Source organism: Mastomys coucha, unplaced genomic scaffold (genome assembly GCF_008632895.1).
Source record: "Mastomys coucha isolate ucsf_1 unplaced genomic scaffold, UCSF_Mcou_1 pScaffold14, whole genome shotgun sequence".
Taxonomy (NCBI): domain Eukaryota; kingdom Metazoa; phylum Chordata; class Mammalia; order Rodentia; family Muridae; genus Mastomys; species Mastomys coucha.
In genome coordinates, this window is record NW_022196896.1 from 45,318,599 (window position 1) to 45,343,579 (window position 24,981).

Here is a 24,981-nt window from a genome sequence, read left to right on the forward strand (position 1 = left end):
TGTAAATGTCCATCAGAAGAGGTCCTGTCTCTTATTGTGTAAATGTCCATCAGAAGGTGTCCTGTCTCGTTCTAAGCATAACGGATGTGCCCCAGGCAAAGCTGAGGCCGCCATCTCAACACAGTCCTGGAAGAAAGGCCTGCTCAAAGGCAGATTGCTTTTTTGTTGTTTTTAAATTGGGTATTTTATTTGCTTACATTTCAAAGGTAATCCCCTTTCTCAATTTCCCCTTGGCAAATCCTATCCCATTCCCCCTTACACTGCTTCCATGAGGGTGCTCTCTCACCCACCCACCAACTCCCCCCTCACTGCCATAGCATTCCTCTAAACAGAGGCATCAAGCCTTCATAGGACCAAGAGCCTCCCCTCCCATTGATGCCATACAAATCCCCTTCAGCTCCTGCTTTATTGTAAATTTTTATATAAACAATATGCTTAATAGAAATAACTTCTATATAAGCATAGATAAGAAAATGGTAATAAAAAAGAAAATTAATTCAATTCTTGCCACTTTATCTGTCACCATCTCTAAATCCAGGCCTCTCTCCCAAAGGGCAGACCTGATGATGTCATTAACTGCTGCAAAAGAAACAGAGGACCATAAACATGGTCTTGGGAGCAAAGTAAATGCTCTCTCAGTTTACCTTTAAATTTAAAGTAAACAAAGATGTAGTTTATAGAGAGCCTGTCTAATATAATTACTGCCTTAAAGAGATAAGCTAAAATTTTGATTGCAGTGTTTCCACCTGTATTCCAGAAACAAAGACTAATAATTTGTTCTTGTTCTAAAAGGCACACATACAGACAAAAGTGACTTGAGAAACAGTAAGTTAAGCAATATTATATTGGTCTGAACATCATACAAATATTTTAGTATTGCTAATCCTAAAATTATCATTACCCTCCAACACTTCATCTCCCCCTTAAGTAGATGCTATTTTGTACCAGCATTATCTAACATGGAGAATACTGTCTCATAAAAATGAAACTCAAGTCAACTTTAATAGCAGATGAGATCAGAGTAAGGCAGTCATGTTAGCGTTTGGACAGGAGACAGATGTGGACTGAGGCCCACACTCACCTTGTCAAGCGGATCCTGAAGGCTGCTGGATGCTTTATAGCCGAGCTGTAACAGCATGGCTTCAGCAGCGTTTTTTTTGGCTATCTTTTTATTGGGTCCTGTTCCAGTCGCAACTTCATTGCCTACCTTGACCTATTGACATTAAAGAAATTCATGACAGTGTATTAGCAAACAGGAGGCCCTTACATTATAAAGCACTGCCCAGAACTAAAAACTATGATGGTTAACCCAAAACAAAACGGAAAGATAAAAATCTAACTCATGTTAATTTTATATATACACAAGTGAAAATACACATGGGAACATATGGGAAAGGTCCTCAGACTCAGACTGTCTGCAGCCACCCCCTCAGGGCCCCCTCCTCCAGGACTGGCCACCCCCTCAGGGCCCCCTCCTCCAGGACTGGCCACCCCCTCAGGGCCCCCTCCTCCAGGACTTTTGCCTCCTAATAGATTTTTGGTTTTTTTAAGCCCTATACATTTTGGTGTTTTTTAGACCTTACTACTCATTTAAGCAAATAAAAAAAAAAATAAGGTTACATCAACACAGGAGTTGTTCCTACATTTAGTACTCTTTATTTCCAGTAATAAGCTGAGAAAGTAGAATTTCATACCAGTGCTATTTAAACAAATGCTCAAGGTTTATATGAGTTTATATTAGGGCTAGTAACACTGCTCACTGGTAGAATATTTGCCTAACACATACAAGGTCCTAGGTTCAATATCCAGTATGGCAAACATTATATTAAATAGTTCCTAAAGAGAATTATTATATTAGGCTGAGTATAACAGTGTAGTGAAGAAAAAGACTCCCAAGTGAGTCTAAGGACCTAAGAAATTCAACTCTCTGATATCACCTCTGCATAAGATGCTAAGCACTATTATTATTATTATTATTATTATTATTATTATTATTATTATCATCATCATCATCATTATTTAGTTTTTTTGAGACAGGGTTTCTCTGTGTAGCTCTGGCTGTCCTGAAACTCACTCTGTAGACCAGGCTGGCCTCGAACTCAGAAATCTGCCTGCCTCTGCCTCCCAAGTGCTGGGATTAAAGGGATGTGCCAGCCACCACTGCCAAACTAATGCTGAGCATTATTAATAACTCCCTAAACATCAAACTCCTCATGAGTACAGCAGAAATAACAACTATGTCATTGTTGCTTTGGAAATTAAGAAAATCTATGTCAACTATAATGCTTAACCAATCATAGCTGATTAGTGAACAGCAAACTTCCCATAACCTTTTGTAAGCAATTTAAACACAATGTGTACACACACACATTTAAATACATATGAGCCATCTTGTACACACACACATTTTCTGAGTAAGACTGTTTTAGAAAGGCATGTACTAAGAAAAACAAAATTACAAAAACTAAACTGAGAAGTGGAAAGTGGAAAGAGAAGGAGCAATCTACAAAACAACATTAAAACATTGCTGCTCTTGCAGAGCACTCAGGCTAACTCACAATGGTGGCTCACAACTCTGAGTCTAGCTCCCAGTGATATGGAGCCCTCTTCTGCAGGCACACATATGGTGAACATGCATGCAGGCAAAACACTTTAAACATATAAATTATAAATAAACCTTTAAAAATACTAATAATGGAACAATGTGGCATACAGATTTCAGACAATGGTGATATAATGCTTTTTGTGTCAAACCAATCTATAAATTCACCAAATTCGTATCAAAATCTCCCATGTATTTTACACTACTTGACAAGCTGCTTCTCAAGTGTATATAGTGGGGCATAGTGCTGAAACGAGGCTGGTTCAGAGGACGGAGAGCAAGGCACTGCGCTTCTCCTTGCACATGAACTTTTATATAGCTACCATAAGAAGGGGAAGATCAACGTGCACGTATTAAATTACTTTTACTCTTAAAAAGATACTACTAGGGGCTGGAGAGATGGCTCAGTGGTTAAGAACACTGACTGCTTTTCCAAAGGTCCTGAGTTCAAATTCTAGCAACTACATGGTGGCTCACAACCATCTGTAATGGGATCAGATGCCTTCTTCTGGTGTGTCTGAAGACAACAACAGTGTACTTACATAAAATAAATAAATCTAAAAAAAAAAAAAAAGATAAAAATAAAAAGTGGTCAGGAGCTCAGGGTCAGTTAAGCACTAGCTGCACAGGCACACATTTGTGTTTGGAGCCCAAAGAATCTATATAGGGCATGTACACGGGATGTGCTGACACTCCTAGAATTCAAGCCTTCAAAGCAGGACAAGAAGGGAGTCCCAATGCAAGCAAACTCTGAGTAGCCATAGTAACCAGTTCTGGGTTTGAGCCTGCGTTCCTGAGTAAGGCAGAACACGAACAGCCATTATTGTTCTAGAGTATAGGGTCCTGCCTGGTATCTGCAGTTGAGTATAATTAACCATTTATAATTTTCAGTTTTATTTAAGCTACTATTTCTATTACTACCTTTAAGCTTTAGTAAATTAATCACGTTTAAGAAACAGGATCTATAACACAAAGGCAACAAAATAAAAACTTAAACATAAGTATGCCAGTGATATGGTAAAGGGATGAGCTCCCCAGGATCTGGGTAGATGACCTAAGGGACCGTTGCTCCAGCACATGGAACTAACACACGGACTGCAAAACTGCTGTAAGGCTACCACCTACCACACAGTTCAAGCCTGTACAGTGTTTTCTCTTCCTATTGAGAAAGTCCATCTGCTGGCTGGTTGGGCTTCTGTAGGCTGCACTGAGCAGCACTGCAGGAGCAGACACACTGGCAGCCCCTTGCTGGAGTGGGAACTCAGTCCCCACCCTATCAGTGCTGGCCTGACCCTGACCTCAACACAGCCCTAAGAAGATGTGCTCCCACCCTCAGCTATGGCCTTCCAGTACCTGCTGTTTTCCCAGGGCTTGGCTTGTTCCCCAGATTCACCAGCCCTCACAGTATTCTGGACAAATTGTTCGTGAAGAGATTAGACCAGCTGCATCAAAAGCCTCCTCCACTTCTTGGGGTGTCTGGAGGAGGGGGTGTCAAAGGGCTCACCTAAACAGAAGCCGAAGATCCTGGAGTCGCACACAGATGCTGAAGACCATCCACCTGCTTTTGCCTGCTAAGTGTCCCTTACCGGGTCACCCTCCAGTCTCCACGGCTTTTTTCCCACATATTGTCTCTGCACACCCAATGCCCTTTCGACCCAGGCTGCTGCCCTTAGACTTGCTACAATTGTTTCTATCCTGGAGCCAACTGTTTATCCTATCTGCCAGATTTCCAGCAGACCTATTCTGTTCCTTTCTAAAGATGTCTTTCCTTCCTAACAGGTGCTTCCCAGACTCACTTTCCTTCGCACCCATTCCCTGCCTCACACAACTTTTCTTCCATAAGCAGTTAATTCAATAATCTGAATTGTAATCTAGAGTGAGTCTCATTCCTTGCTAACAAACACAATGGTCATTCATAGGATTGTTTGAATATAAAAGTAAAAAATGTACAGGGGTCATCTTCCTACAAAGCTCACAGATACTGTAAGGTTACAAATAAAAATCTTTACATAAAAACATTAATGTCTGAGCAAAGAAGCTCTCTCCTATGCTGTAGATGGTCAGATGGTCAGGTTTTTATTGTAAACAAATCATTCTGTAATTTCAACCTTTCAAATTAACAAAATAGATCCTTGAATTTTAACAGCTAAGAAAATAAGATCAAAAATATTACTGTATTCTACTTAGTGAAAAGGCTAGTACAGTGCTCTTGATCCTAATATCACACACAGGAGAATTCCTAGCTTTGAACCTTGAGGTTCCCAGCCAAGGTTTCCTATTATTACATCTTAAGTTAGTAATTCTACTAGAAGCTTCTCAGAAAGGAGGGCAACAGCTATATAGTAAACATCTATGACAGCGCCACTACTTACCAATACCTGGCATCACATGCACACAGAAAGGAGAGCAACAGCTATATAGTAAATGTCTATGACAGCTTCACTACTTACCAATACCTGGTATCACATACATACAGGAGTGCAAAACTTAGTTTATATGTGAATGATTAATTAATTAATTCATCCATGTTTGGATGCTGAGATATCTAACATACAATTCAACACTTAAACAGTTGTTCATGTTATCTGTATGTTTGAAAGCTATAAAAAGTTTCTTTTACCACAGAAAAAATTTAAAGTTCAAACATAATAAAGTACATCCTGGTTACTAGATTTTCCTCATGAATATCATTGTAAGAAAAAAAATTGTAATTTTCAGAGCTATACAGTAGGTAAGTCTGAAACCACAAAGTTAGAAGTTAGCTTTAAATTTTCTACAGAGGGTGAAAGAACTCCAGAGAGGAAGTGGTAAGTCCCAACTGAGTCCATTGCAGTGAAGGTCTTACTCACAGTATGGGGAACTGTTGTTACACTCTTTCCTTCCCCCCTTCCAATATCTTCTTAAAGATTTATTTTAAATGTGTTCATGTCTTTATTTTGTGTCTCTTTGTATGTATATGACTGCACATGTAGGTGGCCAAAAAGACCAGAGGCGTTGAAACCTCCCACCCTCTGGAGCTGAAGTCACAGGCAGCTCTGAACTGCCTGTTGCGATGTAATTAAGTATTCAGAACTGAACTTGGGGCCTCTTTAAGAAGAGTACACAAGCTGGGTGGTGGTGGTGCATGCCTTTTTCGAGGCCAGCCTGGTCTACAGAGTGAATTCCAGGACAGCCAGGGCTACACAGAGAAACCCTGTCTCGAAAAACCAAAAAAAAAAAAAAAAGAAGAGTCCACGCTCTTAACCACTTGGCCACTCCACCAGCTCTGGATATGTTTCTTAATAAAAAATTAGAACCCAGGTTGCACCAAGTCTATGGCTTGAACTAACAAACACAGATTTTTCTGACCTGGCCTGAAAAGAATGAGGCAGTTTGGTTATTAGACCTCACTCCTAACTCATACAGAGCAACTAGCCTTCAAGTTTCTTGTCTGCACAAAAAAAGAGAGGTCTTTCCCTCAGTTCCCACCATGCTCAGCCGGCCAGGCCAGGAGCTCTAATTTTTCCAGAGTCCCATAACCTTATGCCCTTGGCCCATGTCCATGCCCTGTATCTATCCTTCTTATTTTGTTTCTAATTCCCTTTGTCTCTGATCATAATAATTACTCACCCTGGCTGAAAAGTGAAACATGAACAGTTAAGAGGCAGACATGAAATGATAAACTGTGGTAAATAACCCATGTGAACTCACAGGCCTTTCCAAATGTTACACTGCCCATCTAACACGTCCTTGACACCAGCATGCTTCTACCAAGCAGAGAGGCGAGCCCAAGACGGATGAATGCCTTACAGTATAAACTCTATGAACCTTCCAAGAGCCCACCTGTCTTCTCCACACTACTGTGGAGCATCACTGTGCCTCGGGGATTTCAGAAACCTTTTCACTTTTCACTGATTTCAGAAACATTTACTATGAAGGTTAAGAATACCTGCATTACAAACTCTCGACGGCGAGGCATTCCTCGTTCTGAGAGTAAAACGTAATCAGGCTCCTTCTCCTTTCTGGCCTGCTGGATTTGAGCCAGGCGGCTAATGGGGTTCATTCCTTGCCCATAGTCGGGTCCAGCCTAAAAAATATAAGAAAAATTTGAGAATCTTGATTGTAAAACTTACTAGACTCTGGAAAAAGCAGAGGTTCTCTACCACATTCCCAGCCTAGCAAAACTGACTAAAAAAGATAAACCAGTCATGAGAAAGATTTGTAATAGAAATCTATAAAATGTAGCCAACACTTAGGCTTCCATGGGACTGGGCTGCAGAGGTAGTACAGATAAGTCAGGGGCTCGTGCTTTAAAACTGGGTGATCTCAGTATGGGAGGTCACTCCATACCCTCTGTTCAAAAGTAATCCCAGAAAGAACAGGACCGCATATGACGTGAACTGTGAGCAGATACTTGCCTTTTTTTTTTATTAGATATTTTCTTTATTTACATTTCAAATGTTCTCCCCGTTCCAGGATTCCACTTCGGGGAAAACAAACAAAAAACAAAAAACAAAACCTATTCAGTCCCACCACCCCCTGCTCAACAACCTGCCCTCTCCTGCTTCCTGGCCCTGGCATTCCCCTACACTGGAGCATAGAACCTTCACAGGACCAAGGGCCTCTCTTCCCATTGATGACCAACTAGGCCATCCTCTGATACATATGCTGCTGGAGCCATGAATCCCACCATGTGTACTCTTTGGTTGGTGCTTTAGTCCCTGGTTTAATCCTCCTATGAGGCTGCAAACCCTTCAGCTCCTTGAGTCCTTTCTCTAGCTCCTTCATTGGGACTGTGCTCAGTCCAATGGATGGCTGTGAGCTTTAACTTCTGTATTAGTTGAGCACTGTCAGAGCCTCTCAGGAGACAGCTATATCAGACTCCTGTCAGTAAGCACTTGCTGGCATCCACAATAGTGTCTGAATTTGGTGATTGTACATGGGAAGGATTCCCAGGTGGAGCAGTCTCTGGATTGTCCTTCCTTCAGTCTCTGCTCCATACTTTGTCTCTGCAACTCTTTCCATGGCTATTTTGTTCCCCCTTCTAAGAAGGAACGAAGTATCCACACTTTGGTCTTCCTTCTTCTTGAATTTCTTGTGGTTTGTAGATTTGTATCTTGGGTATTCCAAGCTTCTGGGCTAATATCCACGTATCAGTGAGTGCATGCCATGTGTGTCCTTTTGTGATTAGGTTACCTCACTCAGGATGATATTCTCCAGATCCATCCATTTCCTGAAGAATTTCATAAAAAAGGTTCAGGTGCCAAAGTCCCCAGGTTCGGAAGATCTTCAGGCAGTCGTACTCAGGTGGCTTCTTCAAAGAGGAACTGACAGTCTGCAGAGAGCATTTGTCTTGGCTCCCCAGGTGGTAGCCTCCAAGCAGAGACTGCCAGAAGTCCTATGGCTGAGGGGAAGGGGGAGGTAACATCTAGTTCCATCCATTTGCCTAAGAATTTCATAAATTCATTGTTTTTAATAGTGGAGTAGTACTTCATTGTGTACATGTACCACATTTTCTGAATCCAATCCTCTGTTGAAGGACATCTGGCTTCTTTCCAGCTTCTGGCTATTATAAATAAGGCTGCTATGAACATGGTGGAGTATGTGACCTTACTACATGTTGGAGCTTCCTCTGGGTATATGCCCAGGAGTGGTATTGCTGGGTCCTCAGGTAGTACTAAAAGCTCAAAACACACATTGCACTGCACACAATAACTGTGGGAGATTTCAACACCCCACTCTCAGCCAAGGACAGATCATGGAAACAGAAACTAAACAGAGACACAGTGAAACTAACAGAAGTTATGGACCAAATGGATCTAATAGATATTTATAGAATATTTCATCCTAAAGCAAAAGAATATACCTTCTTCTCAGCACATCATGGTACCTCTCCAAAATTGACCATATAATCGGAAACAAAACAGGCCACAACAGATACAAGAAAGTGAAATAATCCCATACATCCTATAAGATCACCATGGAATAAGGCTGGTCTCTAATAACAACAAAAACAACAGAAAGCACACATACACATGGAAGCTGAACAACACTCAATGATAACTTGGTCAAGGACTAAATAAAGAGAAAAATTAAAGGCTTTTTAGAATTTAATGAAAATGAAGACACATTATACTAAAACTTATGGGACACAATGAAAGCAGTGGTAAGAGGAAAACTCATAGCTCTAAGTGCCTCCAAAAGAAACTGGAAAGAGCTTACACTAACAACTTGACAGCACACCTGAAAGCTCTAGAACAAAAAGAAGCAACTACACCCAAGAGGAGTAGACAGCAGGAAATAATCAAACTCAGAGCTGAAATCAACCAAATAGAAACAAAAAGAGCTATATAAAGAATCAACTAAACCAGGAGATGGTTCTTTGAGAAAATCAACAAGATAGATAAACTCTTAGCAAGACTAACCAAAGGGGCAAGAGACAGTATCCTAATTAATAAAATCAGAAATGAAAAGGGAGACATAACAATGAAATATATCATAAAATATTGTTTGTTGAATATTGACAATTGAAAATATTAAAGTCATGTTCTACAAACATCATGGAAATATTACTGATAATTTTCCTCACTGTGCTTGAAATTAGCATTTTCTTAATGTTTAACTTCAAAGAGCTTTTGCTATTTTGAATTTTTTTTTCTTTTTTGAGACAGGGTTTCTCTATGTTTCCCTGGCTATCCTGGAACTCACTCTGTAGGCCAGGCTGGCTTTGAACTCAGAAATCCACCTGCCTCTGCCTCCCAAGGGCTGGGATTAAAGGCATGCGTCACCACCGCCTGGCTATTTTGAAATTTTTAAAATGTACTTACTGATAAAATAATTTATCTCCTAGAAACACTGATAATATCTTAAGTAGACTTATAGTTAGACAATGTACAGAGATATATGATGCATTTTAAATACTCTGTCACTATGTCAGGTAGTATCATATAAGGGCTTTTGACTATATTTCTTAATGATTCATTTTTAGTATTTTATTCTCTTTTACAATGTTTAACTTCCAAAGAATATTTTGTATGTATTGAAACAATTTAGTATTCAACATTAGATATAAGATCCTCAGTTATGGATAGTATTAAATATTCATTAATGATACGTTTTTGGTATGAAAGGCTATGAATATAAAAGCTGAACAATTTTTTATGTATTATTTTATTCTCAAAATACTCTTTATTATTACTATGTTTGATGTATAAAATGCATTTAAATAATAAAAACTTAAGAAATAAATTCCTTATCAATATAGCTCTTTGGAACATAGAGACGTTCTTAGAAGAGCCTAAGATTTAACAGAAATAGACATTACTGAAAGTCTCTCATTGGAAATACAGATTTACTTGAGTATCTTCATGTGTATGGTGGCAACTTTACCCACAGCTTCTTTTTAACCTTTTTATTAGACTCTCTTTTTCATCATTTCTTTTTCAGTGACCTTTTTCAAAAGTTCTTTTTTTTATTTTTGCGATTATGATATAATTATACCATCTTCTCCTTCCCTTTTGTCTCTCCATGCCCTCCTTTATGCCCTCCTCGCTCTTTTAAACCCAGGCCCTGTTTTTTCATTAATTGTTGTGTTTCTCCGTCTCAGCATTCCTTAGTGGCCAGCAGTTCTTGTGTAGGATTGAGGCCTCATGGGCATTCCTCCACCCACTTTCTCATGTCTGTTGATGTTACCCTTGTTTTAGCTCATAGTAGTCTGTCACGGTGGTGAGACTTGGTAGATATCACTCTGACATTGCTAGGAGATACAGTGTCACAGCAAAGTCTTTGGTACCCTGGCTTTCACCTGGATGAGGAGTGAGGACGACACTTGCCTATGGGTATAAGGACAAGTATGTAGCATGTACTCAGGGATTATGCTGATTCATTAAAGTGTTGGTTATATTTTCTTGTCCAAGAACTATGACTTCCCCAGCTCTAGGTGGCTGGCTGTGTTTCCAGTGACAGGCATAACCTCTCTCTTGAACAGGTTGTAAGTCCAATACTGGAGAGCTATTGGTTCTCTCCAAGTATGTGAGGCACTACTGCACCCTTGGAGTTATTGTGCCATGCTGGTATTTGATGTGTTTCCTAGGCATACAGCTGGGTAGAATGTTGCTTGTCACCCTCTGGAAGCTTGTGCGATGCCTTCTGGTACCATGAAAGCAGGCCCTTAGGGAGAAGGCGTTCAGGTCTGCTCCTGCTCAGGGCCTTCCGAACACTGTGTCTGCACTGCATAGTGGTGTCATCAGCATAGGAGCTTACTTTCCCCTCTGGCTGGCAGCCAAGGGCAATGTCAGTATCTGTAACATTTTGGGAGTCTCTCTGACAACTATGAACAATGACTCAAAAAAGGGCTTCTTACACTTGATATTGGGGGTTTTGTTAGGTGATCTTTGGCTTATGGAAGGCATACTGTCAGCCTACAGGAGAAAATTTCATTTAAACTATATATTTATATGTGGACTCACATGTGTCATTGTACTTGTTTTAGTGAATAGTATGATTTCTTATGACATTTTAAGACATGCTTACTGTTAATTTAACCTTCCTTTCTTTTGTATTTAACTCCTTCCTGCAGTCTGATCACTCATACTCTGCAAATGACCCTGTATAATTTATCTAATCTGCATTTTTTGCTTGTGGTAGTACCTTAGCAAGAGTTAACCATCTCCATTGGTCTCATGTCCAGCCTAATCACTGCAATTGTAAGGCTTACACTCTTTTTAAAAGCTCATTTTGTTTGTATGTGTACATTGTGGCATATATGTGGAGGTCTGAGGACAACCTAGAGGATTCCATTCTTCTCTCCTCATGGTGATTGAGCTCAGGGCATCCCTCCAGTTTGAGCAGCAAGTATTTTACCACTGAGCCATCATGCTGGCTGTGAGGTTTGCAGTCTTTTGTTCTTTTCCTAGTTTCTATAAACACCTAGTATTGTTCAGTTCAGTCTTTAGGGAAATGATTCTCAAGTTGTTTCTGTGTTCTCCATCATGTGTTCTACATTATTGCTTAATAATTCACAGGCATCTCAAGTTCAGGGCCCAAAATTTATCATGTCATGCTCTACTATATTAATCTTTCACAGTGCTCTTCTAATGGCTGGCAGCACCAACTGTCTGGCATTGAGTTTTCTTTTCATTGGTAGAATCATCAAATCCTCTTGATACCTCCCTTAAACATCTCTAAAGAGCTCTTTCTAGTGCGCTCTCTCTCTCTGTCTCTCTCTGTCTCTGTCTCTCTGCCTCTGTCTCTCTGTCTCTCTCTGTCTCTGTCTCTCTCTCTCTCTCCCTCTCTGTCTCTCTGTCTCTGTCTCTCTGTCTCTGTCTCTCTCTTTGTCTCTGTCTCTCTGTCTCTCTCTGTCTCTCTGTCTCTCTGTCTCTGTCTCTCTGTCTCTGTCTCTCTCTCTGTCTCTGTCTCTCTGTCTCTGTCTCTCTCTGTCTCTCTGTCTCTCTGTCTCTCTCTGTCTCTGTCTCTCTGTCTCTCTGTCTCTCTCTCTGTCTCTGTCTCTGTCTCTGTCTCTCTCTCTCCCTCTCTCTGTCTCTCTCTCTCTGTCTCTGTCTCTCTCTCTCTCCCCCTCTCTCTGTCTGTCTCTCTCTCTCCCTCTCTCTCTCTGTCTCTGTCTCTCTGTCTCTCTCTGTCTCTCTCTGTCTCTCTCTGTCTCTCTGTCTCTGTCTCTCTGTCTCTCTGTCTCTGTCTCTCTCTCTGTCTCTGTCTCTCTCTCTCCCTCTCCCCCTTCTACTGTGCTTCTTACTAGTATGTGCTTCATACTTTGGGCTACTCAGCCCAAATATGGTTCACCATGGTTTTAGTTTGCATTTGCCAAGTTCTAATGAAGTTGACTAGTCATTTTCCCACTTGCATTCTTGTGATACATCTGTTCATCACTTTTAACCTGTCTTCTTTTTCTTAATACCTTTTAGGAGGTTCTAAAAGTATGTTTTGAAGAATGAATCCATCTTTTAACAGTTATGTATTGAAAGTATCTGCCATGCAAATGCAAAAATATTCAATAAAATTCTTGCAAACTGAATCCAAGAACACATCAAAACGATCATCCATCATGATCAAGTAGGCTTAATGCTAGGGATGCAGGAATGGTTCAGTATACGGAAATCCATCAATGTACTCCACTACATAAACAAACTCAAAAGAATAAAACCATATGATCATCTCATTAGATGCTGAGAAAGCATTGGACAAAATCCAACATCCCTTCATGATAAAAGTCTTGGAAAGATCAGGAATTCAAGGCCCATACTTAAACATGGTAAAAGCAATATACAGAAAACCAGTAGCCAACATCAAACTAAAGGGAGAGAAACTTGAAGCGATCCCACTAAAATCAGGGACTAGACAAGGCTGCCCACTCTCTCCCTACCTATTCAATATTGTACTTGAAGTCCTAGCCTGAGCAATTAGTCAACATAAGGAGATCAAAGGAGTGCAAATTAAAAAGGAAGAAGTCAAATTATTACTATTTGCTGATGATATGATAGTATACTTTAGTGACCCTAAAAATTCCACCATAGAACTTCTAAACCTGATAAACAACTTCAGCAAAGTAGCTGGGTATAAAATTAACTCAAGCAAGTCAGTGGTCTTCCTCTACACAAAGGATAAGCAGGCTGAGAAAGAAATTATGGAAACAATACCCTTCACAATAGTCACAAATAATACAAAATACCTTGGTGTGACTCTAACCAAGCAAGTGTAAGATCTGTATGACAAAAACTTCAAGTCTCTGAAGAAAGAAATAAAAGAAGATCTCAGAAGATGGAAAGATCTCCCATGCTCATAGATTGGCAGGATTAATATAGTAAAAATGGCCATCTCGTCAAAACCAATCTACAGAATCAATGCAATCCCCATCAAAATTCTAACTCAATTCTTCACAGAGTTGGAAAGAGCAATTTATAAATTCATCTGGAAAAACAAAAAAATCTAGGATAGCAAAAACTATTCTTAATAGTAAAAGAACATCTGGTGGAATCACCATCCCTGACCTTAAGCTGTACTACAGAGCAATTGTGATAAAATCTGCATGATATTGGTATAGTGACAAGCAGGTAGATCAATAGAATAGAATTGAAGACCCAGAAGTGAATTCACACACATATGGTCACTTGATCTTTGACAAAGGAGCTAAAACCATACAATGGAAAAAAAGGCAGCATTTTCAACAAATGGTACTGGTTCAACTGTCGGTCAGCATGTAGAAGGATGCAAATCGATGCATTCCTATCTCTTTGTACAAACCTCAAGTCCAAGTGGATCAAGGACCTCCACATAAAACCAGATACACTGAAACTAATAGAAAAGAAAGTGGGGAAGACCCTTGAGCACATAGGCACAGGGAAAATTTCCTAAACAGAACGCCAATAGCTTCTGCTCTAAGATCAAGAATTGACAAATGGGACCTCATAAAATTGCAAAGCTTCTGTAAGGCAAAGGACACTGTCAATGAGACAAAATGGCAACCAACAGATTGGGAAAAGATCTTTACCAACCCTATATCTGATAGAGGGAAAATATCCAATATATACATAGAACGCAAGAAGTTAGACTCCAGAGAACCAAATAACCCTATTAAAAATGGTGTACAGAGCTAAACAAAGAATTCTCATCTGAGGAATACCGAGTGGCTGAGAAGCACCTAAAGAAATGTTCAACATCCTTAGTCAACAGGGAAATGAAAATCAAAACAACCCTGAGATTTCACCTCACACCAGTCAGAATGGCTAAGATCAAAAACTCAGGTGACAGCAGATGCTGGAGAGGTTGTAGAGAAAGAGGAACACTCCTTCATTGCTGGTGAGACTGCAAGCTGGTACAACCACTCTGGAAATCAGTTTGGTGGTTCCTCAGGAAATTGGACATAGTACTTGAGCTATACCACTCCTGGGCATATACCCAGAAGATGTTCCAACATGTAATAAGGACACATGCTCCACTATGTTTATAGCAGCCTTATTTATAATAGCCAGAAGGTGGAAAAAACTCAGATGTCTCTCAACAGAAGAATGGATAAAGAAAATGTGGTATATTTACACAATGAAGTACTTATTCAGCTATTAAAAACAATGAAGGAAGACCAAAGTGTGGATACTTCGTTCCTTCTTAGAAGGGGGAACAAAATAGCCATGGAAAGAGTTGCAGAGACAAAGTATGGAGCAGAGACTGAAGGAAGGACAATCCAGAGGCTGCTCCACCTGGGAATCCTTCTCATATACAATCACCAAATTCAGACACTATTGTGGATGCCAGCAAGTGCTTACTGACAGGAGTCTGATATAGCTGTCTCCTGAGAGGCTCTGACAGTGCTCAACTAATACGGAAGTTAAAGCTCACTGAGCACAGTCCCAATGAAGGAGCTAGAGAAAGGACTCAAGGAGCTGAAGGGTTTGCAGCCCCATAGGAGGAACAACAATATGAACTAACCAGTACCTCCAGAGCTCCCAGGAACTAAACCACCAACCAAAGAGTACACATGGAGGTGCCCATGGCTCCAGCTGCATATATAACAGAGGATGACCTTGTTGGTCACCAATGGGAGGAGAGGCCCTTGGTCCTGTGAAGGCTCTATGTCCCAGTGTAGAGGAATGCCAGGACCAGGAAGCAGGAGTGGGTGGTTGGTGAGCAGGGGGGAGGGGGAAAAAAGAATAGGGGGTTTTGGGAGGAGAAACCAATAAAGGGGATAGCATTTGAAATGTAAATATCTAATAAAAAATGGGAAAAAAAGATCATGGGAGGGGGCTGGTGAGATGGCTCAGAGGGTAAGAGCACTAACTGCTCTTCTGAAGGTCCTGAGTTCAAATCCCAGCAACCACATGGCGGCTCATAACCACCCATAATGAGATCTGACTCCCTTTTCTGATGTGTCTGAAGACAGCTATAGTGTACTTATTTATAATAATAAGTAAATCTTTGGACTAGGGCAGCGACTGGGGCAAGCAGGGCCAACTGGAGCAAGCTGGGCCGACTGGAGTGAGAGGGGTTGACCAGAGTGAGCAAAGTTCCTAAATTCAATTCCCAACAATCAGATGAAGGCTCACAACTATCTGTACAGTACAGTGTGTACTCATATACATAAAATAAATAAATAAATATTTTTAAAAAATAGTTTCAAATACCCTTGCATAGATGTTCAGAATTGAGAGTTCATCTTGGTAGATTTTTCCTTTGACCAGTATGAAGTGTAATTCATTAACTCTTTTGATAACTTTTGGTTGAAAGTTGATTTTATTCAATATTAGAATTGCTACTTCAGATTGTTTCTTAGGACCATTTGCTTGGAAAATTGTTTTTTAACCTTACTGTTACTCTGAGGTAGTGTCTGTCTTTGTCACTGCAATGTGTTTCTTGTATGCAGCAAAATGCTGGATCCTGTTTACATATCCAGTCTCTTAGTCTCTGTCTTTTTATTGGGGAACTGAGTCCATTGATGTTAAGAGATATTAAGGAAAAGTGATTGTTACTTCTTGTATTTTTGTTGCTAGAGGTTTGTTGAAAGATTACTTTCGTGCTTTTTTCTAGGATAGAGATTCCCTCCTTGTGTTGGTGTTTTCCATCTATTATCCTTTGTAGGGTTGGACTTATGGAAAGATACCGAAAATTTGGTTTTGTCGTGGAATATCTTGTTTTCTCTGTCTATGGTAATTGAAAGTTTTGCGGGGTATAGTAGCCTGGGCTGGCATTTGTGTTCTTGTAGGGTCTGTATGACATCTGCCCAGGATCTTCTAGCTTTCATAGTCTCTGGTGAGTAGTCTGGTGTAATTCTGATAGGCCTGCCTTTATATGTTACTTGATCTTTTTCTCTTATTGCATTTAACATTCCTTCTTTGTTTAGTGCATTTGGTGTTTTTATTATTATATGACAGGAGGAATTTCTTTTCTGGTCCAGTCTATGTGGAGTTCTGTAAGCTTCTTGTATGTTCATGGGCATCTCTTTCTTTTGGTTAGGGAAGTTTTCTTCTATACTTTTGTTGAAGATATTTACTAGCTCTTAAAGTTGGGAAACTTTGCTTCTATACCTATTATCCTTAGGTTTTGTCTTCTCATTGTGCCCTGAATTTCCTGGATGTTTTGGGTTAGGAGCTTTTTGCATTTTCTTTGACTGTTGTGTTAGTGTTTTCTATGGTATCTTCTGCACCTGAGATTCTCTCTTCTATCTCTTGTGTTCTGTTGGTAATGCTTGCATCTATGACTCCTGATCTCTTTCCTAGGTTTTCTAACTCCAGAGCTGTCTCCCTTTGTGATCTCTTTATTGTTTCTATTTTCATTTTTAGATTTTTGAATGGTTTTGTTCATTTCCTTAACCTGTTTGATTGTGTTTTCTTGTAATTCTTTAAGGGATTTTTGTGTTTCTTCTTTAAGGGCTTCTAGCTCTTTACCTGTGTTCTCCTGTATTTCTTTAAGGGAGTTATTTATGTCCTTCTTCAAGTCCTGTATCATCATCATTAGAAGTGATTTTATATTTGAATCTTGCTTTTCCAGTGTGATGGTGTGTCCAGGACTTGCTATGGTGAGGGAATTGGGTTCCGATGATTCCAGGTAACTTTGGTTTCTGTTGCTTATGTTCTTATGTTTGCCTCCTGCCATCTAATTTTCTCTAGTGCTACCTGCCCTTGCTATATCTTACCGGAGACTTGTCTTTCCTGTGATCCTGGTTGTGTCAGAACTCCTCAGAGTTCAGCTGTCTCTGTGATCCTGTGATTCTCTGATCCTATGATCCTGAGATCCTGGGTATGTCAGAGCACCTGGGAGGCAAGCTGCCTCTGGGACACTGAGATTCTTGTGTGACCAAGCTGTTGGGATCCTAGGATCTTGTCATCCTCTGATCCCATAATCTTGGGAGTGTTAGAGCTCCTGGGAGTGGATCTTCCTCCAGCCATCTGATTATCTTTAGTGCTATCTGACTGGAGCCTGTCCTTTCTGAGATCCTGGGTGTGTCAGAGCTCCTGAGAGTCAAGCTGCCTCTGGGACCCTGAGATCCTGGTATGACCAAGCTCCAGGATCATGCGATCCTGTGATCCTAGGCATGTTAGAGCAACTGCAAGTGGAGCTTCTTCTGGGTGTTAAGGAACTGGCTGCAGAGTTCGCACCCAAAGTCTGCTCAGGGCACGAGCCCAGACCAGAAGGAACCCGTGCCACTGGTCAGGTGGAGTTCCTAGGTACCTGAGTTCCACTGTTCGCAGTTACTTCTAGTGTTTTTGATATAGATTTTAGTGACAAATAACCATATGCATAAATAAAAATTAACCAAAGTTAGAAATCTGAGAAGATTGTTAGTGGCTTAATTTTGTCTCTTGTTTGAAATTAAGTACTATGGTCTTGACAGTTCAGTTATTCTTTAAATATGAAGTTTCAGATTTTCCTAAAAAGCAGTAAGGACAGTCTTATAAATAGTTGTGTCCAGAAATTTTTTTCTACAATGTTGGAAAGCCTCCTTTGAAATCTTATCTTATAGAAGACAATTATATTAAAGAACATCAATTGATAAGCTGTACATATTAAAAGAGTAACTCCATAAATCATCTCTATACCAACAGAAGTTCACAGTTAGCCAATTTCCAGTGGACACTAAGTAGAACTAACTGGATTTGAAACCTGACTCTGGGGTAGAAACTTGTGTTCCTCAACTATAAATGCCAACCCTGTATGACAGCATGACACATCACAGAAACACTAGGGGTAATAAGACAATGTGACCGTTTTTATTAAGCAAAATGAAGGTACCTCATCACAGACATCTTCTTTACTTCTCTATGGAACGTAAGGAATCATATATCCCAGAGGCAAGATATATAAGGAAAATAATAAAAACTCAAGATAATAACTCAAACCACTTACTGGCCTACAATATAATTACATTTAAGATCATCTAGATTGCAGCTCATTATACGAACGTTCCTTTCTCAAAATAGCCTACATTTCAAAAAATCTCCAAGTTTTATTTTACATAAGACAGACATAGTACAAGTAATTCCAAGTGTGATGTATGCATGAAAAAATGCAGGGGTGGTTATCCAGTGCAGGAGCAGGAGAGGCTCAAGGAAGCATTTTCTGAGAAGTCAAGTTTAAATAAAGATGTGAATGATGAATAGAAGAACATTCCAGAATAACATACTTATATACCAAAAGCACTGTGCTGGGAGATAACATTTTAACAACGTTTTTTCAGTGGCTATAGCCAACATAGGAATTAGAATTATATACCATTTTAGAATGTATCTATCTTGCTTAGCTTAATACCTTAATATTCTTAGTTTATGAAGATTGGGTTGAATTTAATAGATATCATGACCAATCTTACATGACCATTTTGGAAGAATGCACTGTTCTGCCTTCATAGAAAAGCTCGAGACTTTTTATAGAGAGGTTTTTTGATAAATAGTATGACATTCGTGTGACTAGACAATGACTTGAGTAGACAAATAATATGGCTTCTTAATATCTGAGTGATTAATACATACACAATTTAAAAACATTTCACAATTACTTATGCATTCTGTGCATGCTTCAGTAAAGACAATCTTATGAAGCAAGTACCAGGATGTCAATGAGATGCAACTTGCTTAGGACAGGAAGTTATGCTCAAAACTGACTGCAAAGGCTGCACTGATAACAGCTCTGTCTGCTCTCTGGCCAGGTGCTTAGAACCTATGAGAACACACTGTTCTTCCTCAGACCCACAGCAGCTAATGATCAGTGGATTCATGTGCCATTTATTTCTACTATTTATCTCTACCTTACACACAACATATAATGCTATTTCAGGGAATGGACAATTTGTATTTTCTTCTAAGTAAAACAAAATTTTCATTAAAAAAGAGCATGTCATTATTCATTTCTGCATACATGTATATATTTTCATATAAAGAAGTGAGGAAGGTGAAAATCTGTAAAAATATACAAAGTGTGCCACTGCACAATTCAAACAGAGAAACTCACTGATAATTATTAACCCTTATGTGCAGCCCTTGGTTCATATGTGCAATGTGCCTGTGTGTGAGAAGTGAGCTGAGTCAGGAACTGAAATGCAGCAATTTGAGGTTTACTCTAGCTATGCAAACCTCAACTCCCACTCATGTTGTCCACACTGAGCATCTGAAGCTGTTCAAAACACCAAGTCATCCACTCCCAACTTGGCCTTTTTTTTTACCTTTTTAATGTAAATAAAATATGGTCCAATAAAAGAAATGGTTCTAACACCGTGAAAGGCTATGTGTTCTGGATTCTTCCTTTACAGGGCAGGTGGGGAATAAATAGAAAACAAAACACATATGTTGGCCTCGGAAGTCTCCCCAAAGGATTAAGCATGACAAAGCACACACAGCACTGGACAAAGTGAGGCACACAGGGTGCTTTACAATTTCCACTTGATGTTGCTGTCATTCCTGATCATAGTATTACATGTTATCATCCTGTGTCCTGTTACAGTTCATGGAATCCTAAGACATTACAGTGCAGCCAGCACAGCTGTCGCTACTATAAAATGGTGGATGGGAGGAGTTCATGCTCCTCCACAAGATGGCCAAATACAAGTGAGCAAATTATCTGATCATTCTTTGTAAAACCTTACTTAGAAAATGAGGAATAGTGGCTGGAAGAAAAGCTCAGAGGGCAAAATGCTTGCTTCCTGTATATGAGGATGGCAGTTCAGGTCTGTGTCACCTACAAAAGTACCTAGTGGCATAGTGGCCTGCCTATAATCCTAATATGCAATGGGCAAAGATTGGGTATTCCCAGAGCAGAATGGCTAGCTGAATTTATAAGCTCCGTATTCAATTGAGAGTCCCTGCCTCAAAGAATACATGGGGAATGATCAAGGACACATAATGTTAACCTCAGGCTTGAATACACAGACACAGATATACACTTGCCCACATGCATGTAAACACACATACATACATGTATGAGCACCATATAAAATAAAATAAAATGAGGGATAATATCATCTACTTTACATAGTCATGATGTGAATTATACTCAAGGAGACATAAATGCATGCTAAGAAGCACAAATATATAAAGAAATAAAATTATTGATTTATTATCACATGATCTGCATCTTGATTTAGAACAGGAAGCAAGGAAGAAAATCAGTTGGGGGTGAAGGGAGGAAGAGACAGAGGGAGACAGAAAGGAGAGTAGGGATACACCTTAAGAAACCTGTGTCAGCCGGGCGGTGGTAGCGCACACCTCTAACCCCAGCACTTGGGAAGCAGAGGCAGGTGGATTTCTGAGGCCAGCCTGATTTACAGAGTGAGTTCCAGGCCAGCCAAGGCTACACAGAGAAACCCTGTCTTGAAAAAAAGAAAGAAAGAGAGAAAGAGAGAAAGAAAGAAAGAAAGAAAGAAAGAAAGAAAGAAAGAAAGAAAGAAAGAAAGGGAGGAAGGAAGAAAGAAGGAAAGAAAGAAACTTATGTCAACAGCCTATAGCCAGTATACCTTAGTCACATGTCACTTAACAATGGAGTTATTCTGAGAAAATGTCATTCCACAAGACATGTGTACTGACACAAACCTAGATGACATATATAGCTCGCTACACACTTAGGCTGTTTGCTGAAACAACTGTTCCTAGGCCACAAAGCTTTGCAGCATGTTACTCACTAGAAACCCAAGGCAACTCTAGCTCAGTGCTGTTTGCAATATTTAAATTATATAAATATATGCAAATGTAAATAAGTATATTAAAATGTTATACAATTTTTCTGCTCTATTATGATCTTATAGGAAAACAATCACATATGTGATCTATATTGACCAAAAAGACCATGTTGTGGTCTATCAATACAGTAATTAAGTAAAATAAGTGGACAGTCACAAATATATGCTTACCTTTACTATTGTTTTAGGGCGTTTCTTGAAAAATAGTTTTGGCTTCTCTACCACAGGAAGAGGCGGGAGTTTTTTAAGCTCCTGTAGGACAGTAGTTGCGGCACGCTTCTTAGAGAGTTTTTTGCTATTTCCCTCTCCTTCTGCAGAAAATTCTCCCACTGACACCCGGGTAACAAAACTCTTCATATGTGGTGGTCCACTTTCTTTAATAACCTATTAAATGCAAGCAAGATATTAATCAACATGCCAGCATTTGTGTTTAACAGCATGAATCTTGAAAGCCTCTCCAACTAATCTGGAGAACTATGCCAAAATTATACTATCTCTTTAAGACAGCTATTTTGAAAGGTATGATATCAGTAATGTTAATGTAAAACATTTCTAATTCTAAATTAACCAAAGGTGAAAGAAATCCTAACATGTAATTTACAGTCAGTCTTGGTCCCCCATGTCTTACAGAACACAAAGCTAAGAGCACAGAACATGCCAAATTGATTATGATCCCATACTAGATAAGCCATTTAAAGTAAAATTACTACATATACATCTAATGCTGTCCCCTATTGGGGTGAAACAACAAAAGCCAAAGATGATGTTTTATCATTTTAAAGATAAAGTCTTTCATACAATGGTCTTCTTATATGATCACCACATATACGACCACATATATGACTATGATTCTATACAATCATAATGGAGTAGAAAAACTGTGTAGTATTTTTGTCTATTTTTACATGTTTCAATATTTCAAACACATTTGCATTATGAAGCATCCTCTTGTGGCAGATTTTCAAAAACAGGAAAAGGATGAAAATTAACATCTTGTTAGAGACCTGAAATATTGTTTTCATAATGGGATTCAAACTCTTGGGTATTCTGGTGATGTGATCTAAATAGTATGCTATAAAAATATGCAGGTTTTCAGTGTCAAGAATTATAGAACCTTCAACCAGGAATATTCCTAACTGTTCAATATGTTCTTACATTTAAATTATATCAGGATATAGAGGAAAGATAGATGCCAAGTCCTGAATACTCAAAATGCAAGTTTCCTTTAAAATTCTGACCTAAGGAACACACAGTATTTGGTTTATTACTTAATATTATATTGGAATTTTATCTTCTACTAATGGATTCCAATTAGGAAAAGGAATTAAAGAAAATACAGTATTTCAATAACTCAACATCAATGGGATCAGGAATTAAAGTACACTTTCCAGGTAACATAAGTTCACCAATTTAAACACCAACTATTCATTTCCATACTCTGATGCACAAGCCTATCAGTTACAAAAGTAATTTCCTAGGCTAGGGAGATAGTGTAGCAGTGCAGTGAGATACCTGCTGTACAAGCAATGAGGACCTGAGTTCAGATGTCTATCATCCATGTATGAACCAAGCACTGCTGCAGTTACTTGCAAACCCAACACTGAGTGAGGTGGAGCCAGGCTGACCTGTGACATTCATTGGCCAGCCAGCCTAGACAAGCTCTGAGTTCAATGTGAGACCTTTCCCCCAAAAATAAGATAGAGAAAGGCCCCTAGTTCATGTCTGAGTTTGGCACCCTCCTCCCAATAGGAATAGAAAGATCTAGTATATGTGAACCTAACACACACAAAATGGGATTTAGTGAACCAACAGGGGAACTGCATGTCTAGCCTTTGAGTGTTCATGCTAGGTCATCGGTATGAGCATCAAATACTCTAACACAATGTGCAGATACGCAAAGGACTTCGGTGACTTCTATTACACACTCCAAGTATGAAGGGCTTGAGAGGTTTCCCAAGGCTCCCCAGCCAGTTCTTGTTGGAATCAGTTTGCTCGCATGTACTTTCTCTCCCTGCCTTCCGCACTGGCTACTTTCAACAAGAAGTTGGTAATCTGACTTGTCAGAGTTGTGTTCAGGAGGAAAGCAGTTTCTCAGTCCAGTGTTCCTTTCGATGAGTAAGCACAGTGGCAGGAGGTCCCCACAGGATAAGGGAACCTTAGGAGAGTCTCCCACAATCCTCAGCTTACTTCCTCCTTCTTCCCACTTTCTGCACAAGACCTTTAAAGTTGGTGACCTCTTACTATGGAAGGCATATAAAAGTATTTTTAAGGTTTTTTCTTTTAAAAAGTTTTATACAATTCTATAAATTTTAAGTTTGTACATATTTGTATGTAGAAAGATATCTCATTCCTTTTTAGCGATTTATCATTAATGTTAAAATATACTCGGGGGAGCAGGGTAGCTCATTCCTAGAGTCTGTACTCAGCATGTTGCAAACTCCCAGGTAAAACTCCCGGCATCTCCCCCAAACAAATCAAACAGGTTCTGACCTCCATACAATTAAAAGGGATTGAATGGATGTGCTACTACATCTTTATTGGATGAAGAATATATTCCTAGAGACTCAGGCAGGACCAGCCGGGAGGCACAGGCTTCACAAGTCGCAGGGCGGCAGGGACAGGATCCTCTCAGACTGCGAGTGACAGCAGTGGATCCGCAACCCTCTCTGCCCCTTCCCTGCAAGTGGAGAGCCTGCCTTCAGGGAGAGCTTTAACCCAGGGACTCACCCATCTGTGCCCGGGATTTACCAGAGGAGAGCAGATCACCCAGAAGTACTGACACAGGCTTACAGACCCACAGGAGGAACAAGCTCTACTCAGAGACAGCAAGAACATCTAACACCAGAGATCAACAGATGGCAAAAGGCAAACACAAGAATCCTAGCAACAGAAACCAAGACTACTTGGCTTCATCAGAACTTAGTACTGCCAACACAGCAAGTCCTTGATATCCCAAAACACCAGAAAAGCAAGATTTGGATCTAAAATCATAGCTCACGATGGTGCTAGAGGAATTTAAGAAGGACATGAATAACTCCCTTAAAGAAATACAGGAGAACACAGGTAAAGAGGTACAAGCCCTTAAAGAGGAAACAAACAAACAAAAAAATCCCATAAAGAATTGCAGGAGATCATGAGTAAACAAGTAGACCCATTAAAGAAGAAACACAAAAATCCCTTAAGGAATTACAGGAAAACACAAACAAACAGGAGAAGGAATTAAGCAAAACCATCCAGGACCTAAAACTGGAAGTAGAAACAAGTAAGAAATCACAAAGAGAGACAATTCTGGAGTTAGAAATCTTAGGAAAGAAGTCAGGAAACATAGATGCAAGCATCACCAACAGAATACAAGAGATAGAAGAGAGAATCTCAGGGGCAGAAGATATCATACAAACATTGACACAAAAGTCAAAGGAAATGGAAAATGCAAATGCAAAAAGATCCCAATCCAAATCATCCATGAAATCCAGAACACAATGAGAAGACCAAACCTAACGATAATGGATATAGAAGAAAGGGAAGACCTCCAACTTAAAGGGTTAGTAAATATCTTCAACAAAATTATAGAAGAAAACTGCCCTAACCTAAAGAAAGAGATGCCCGTGAACATACAAGAAGCCTATAGAGCCCCAAATTGACTGGACCAGAAAAGAAATTCCTCCCACCACATAATAGTCAAAGCACCAAATACACAAAACAAAGAAAGAATACTAAAAGCAGTAAGGGA

At 39.6% G+C, this 24,981-nt stretch overlaps 1 protein-coding gene across 7 annotated transcripts in view; it reads right to left on the reverse strand.

Moving 5' to 3' along the window:
* The window catches only part of Stau2 (staufen double-stranded RNA binding protein 2), a 292,032-nt gene that overhangs the window by 160,172 nt on the left and 106,879 nt on the right, over window positions 1–24,981 (reverse strand). For all 7 annotated transcript variants that reach the window (XM_031366940.1, XM_031366937.1, XM_031366939.1 and 4 more), the window contains 3 exons: window positions 21,423–21,635; window positions 6,531–6,668; window positions 1,082–1,213 (listed from right to left, as the gene is read on the reverse strand). In XM_031366940.1, coding sequence (XP_031222800.1) covers window positions 1,082–1,213; window positions 6,531–6,668; window positions 21,423–21,635 — 483 coding nt within the window. The remainder of the gene's footprint in view (window positions 1–1,081; window positions 1,214–6,530; window positions 6,669–21,422; window positions 21,636–24,981) is intronic.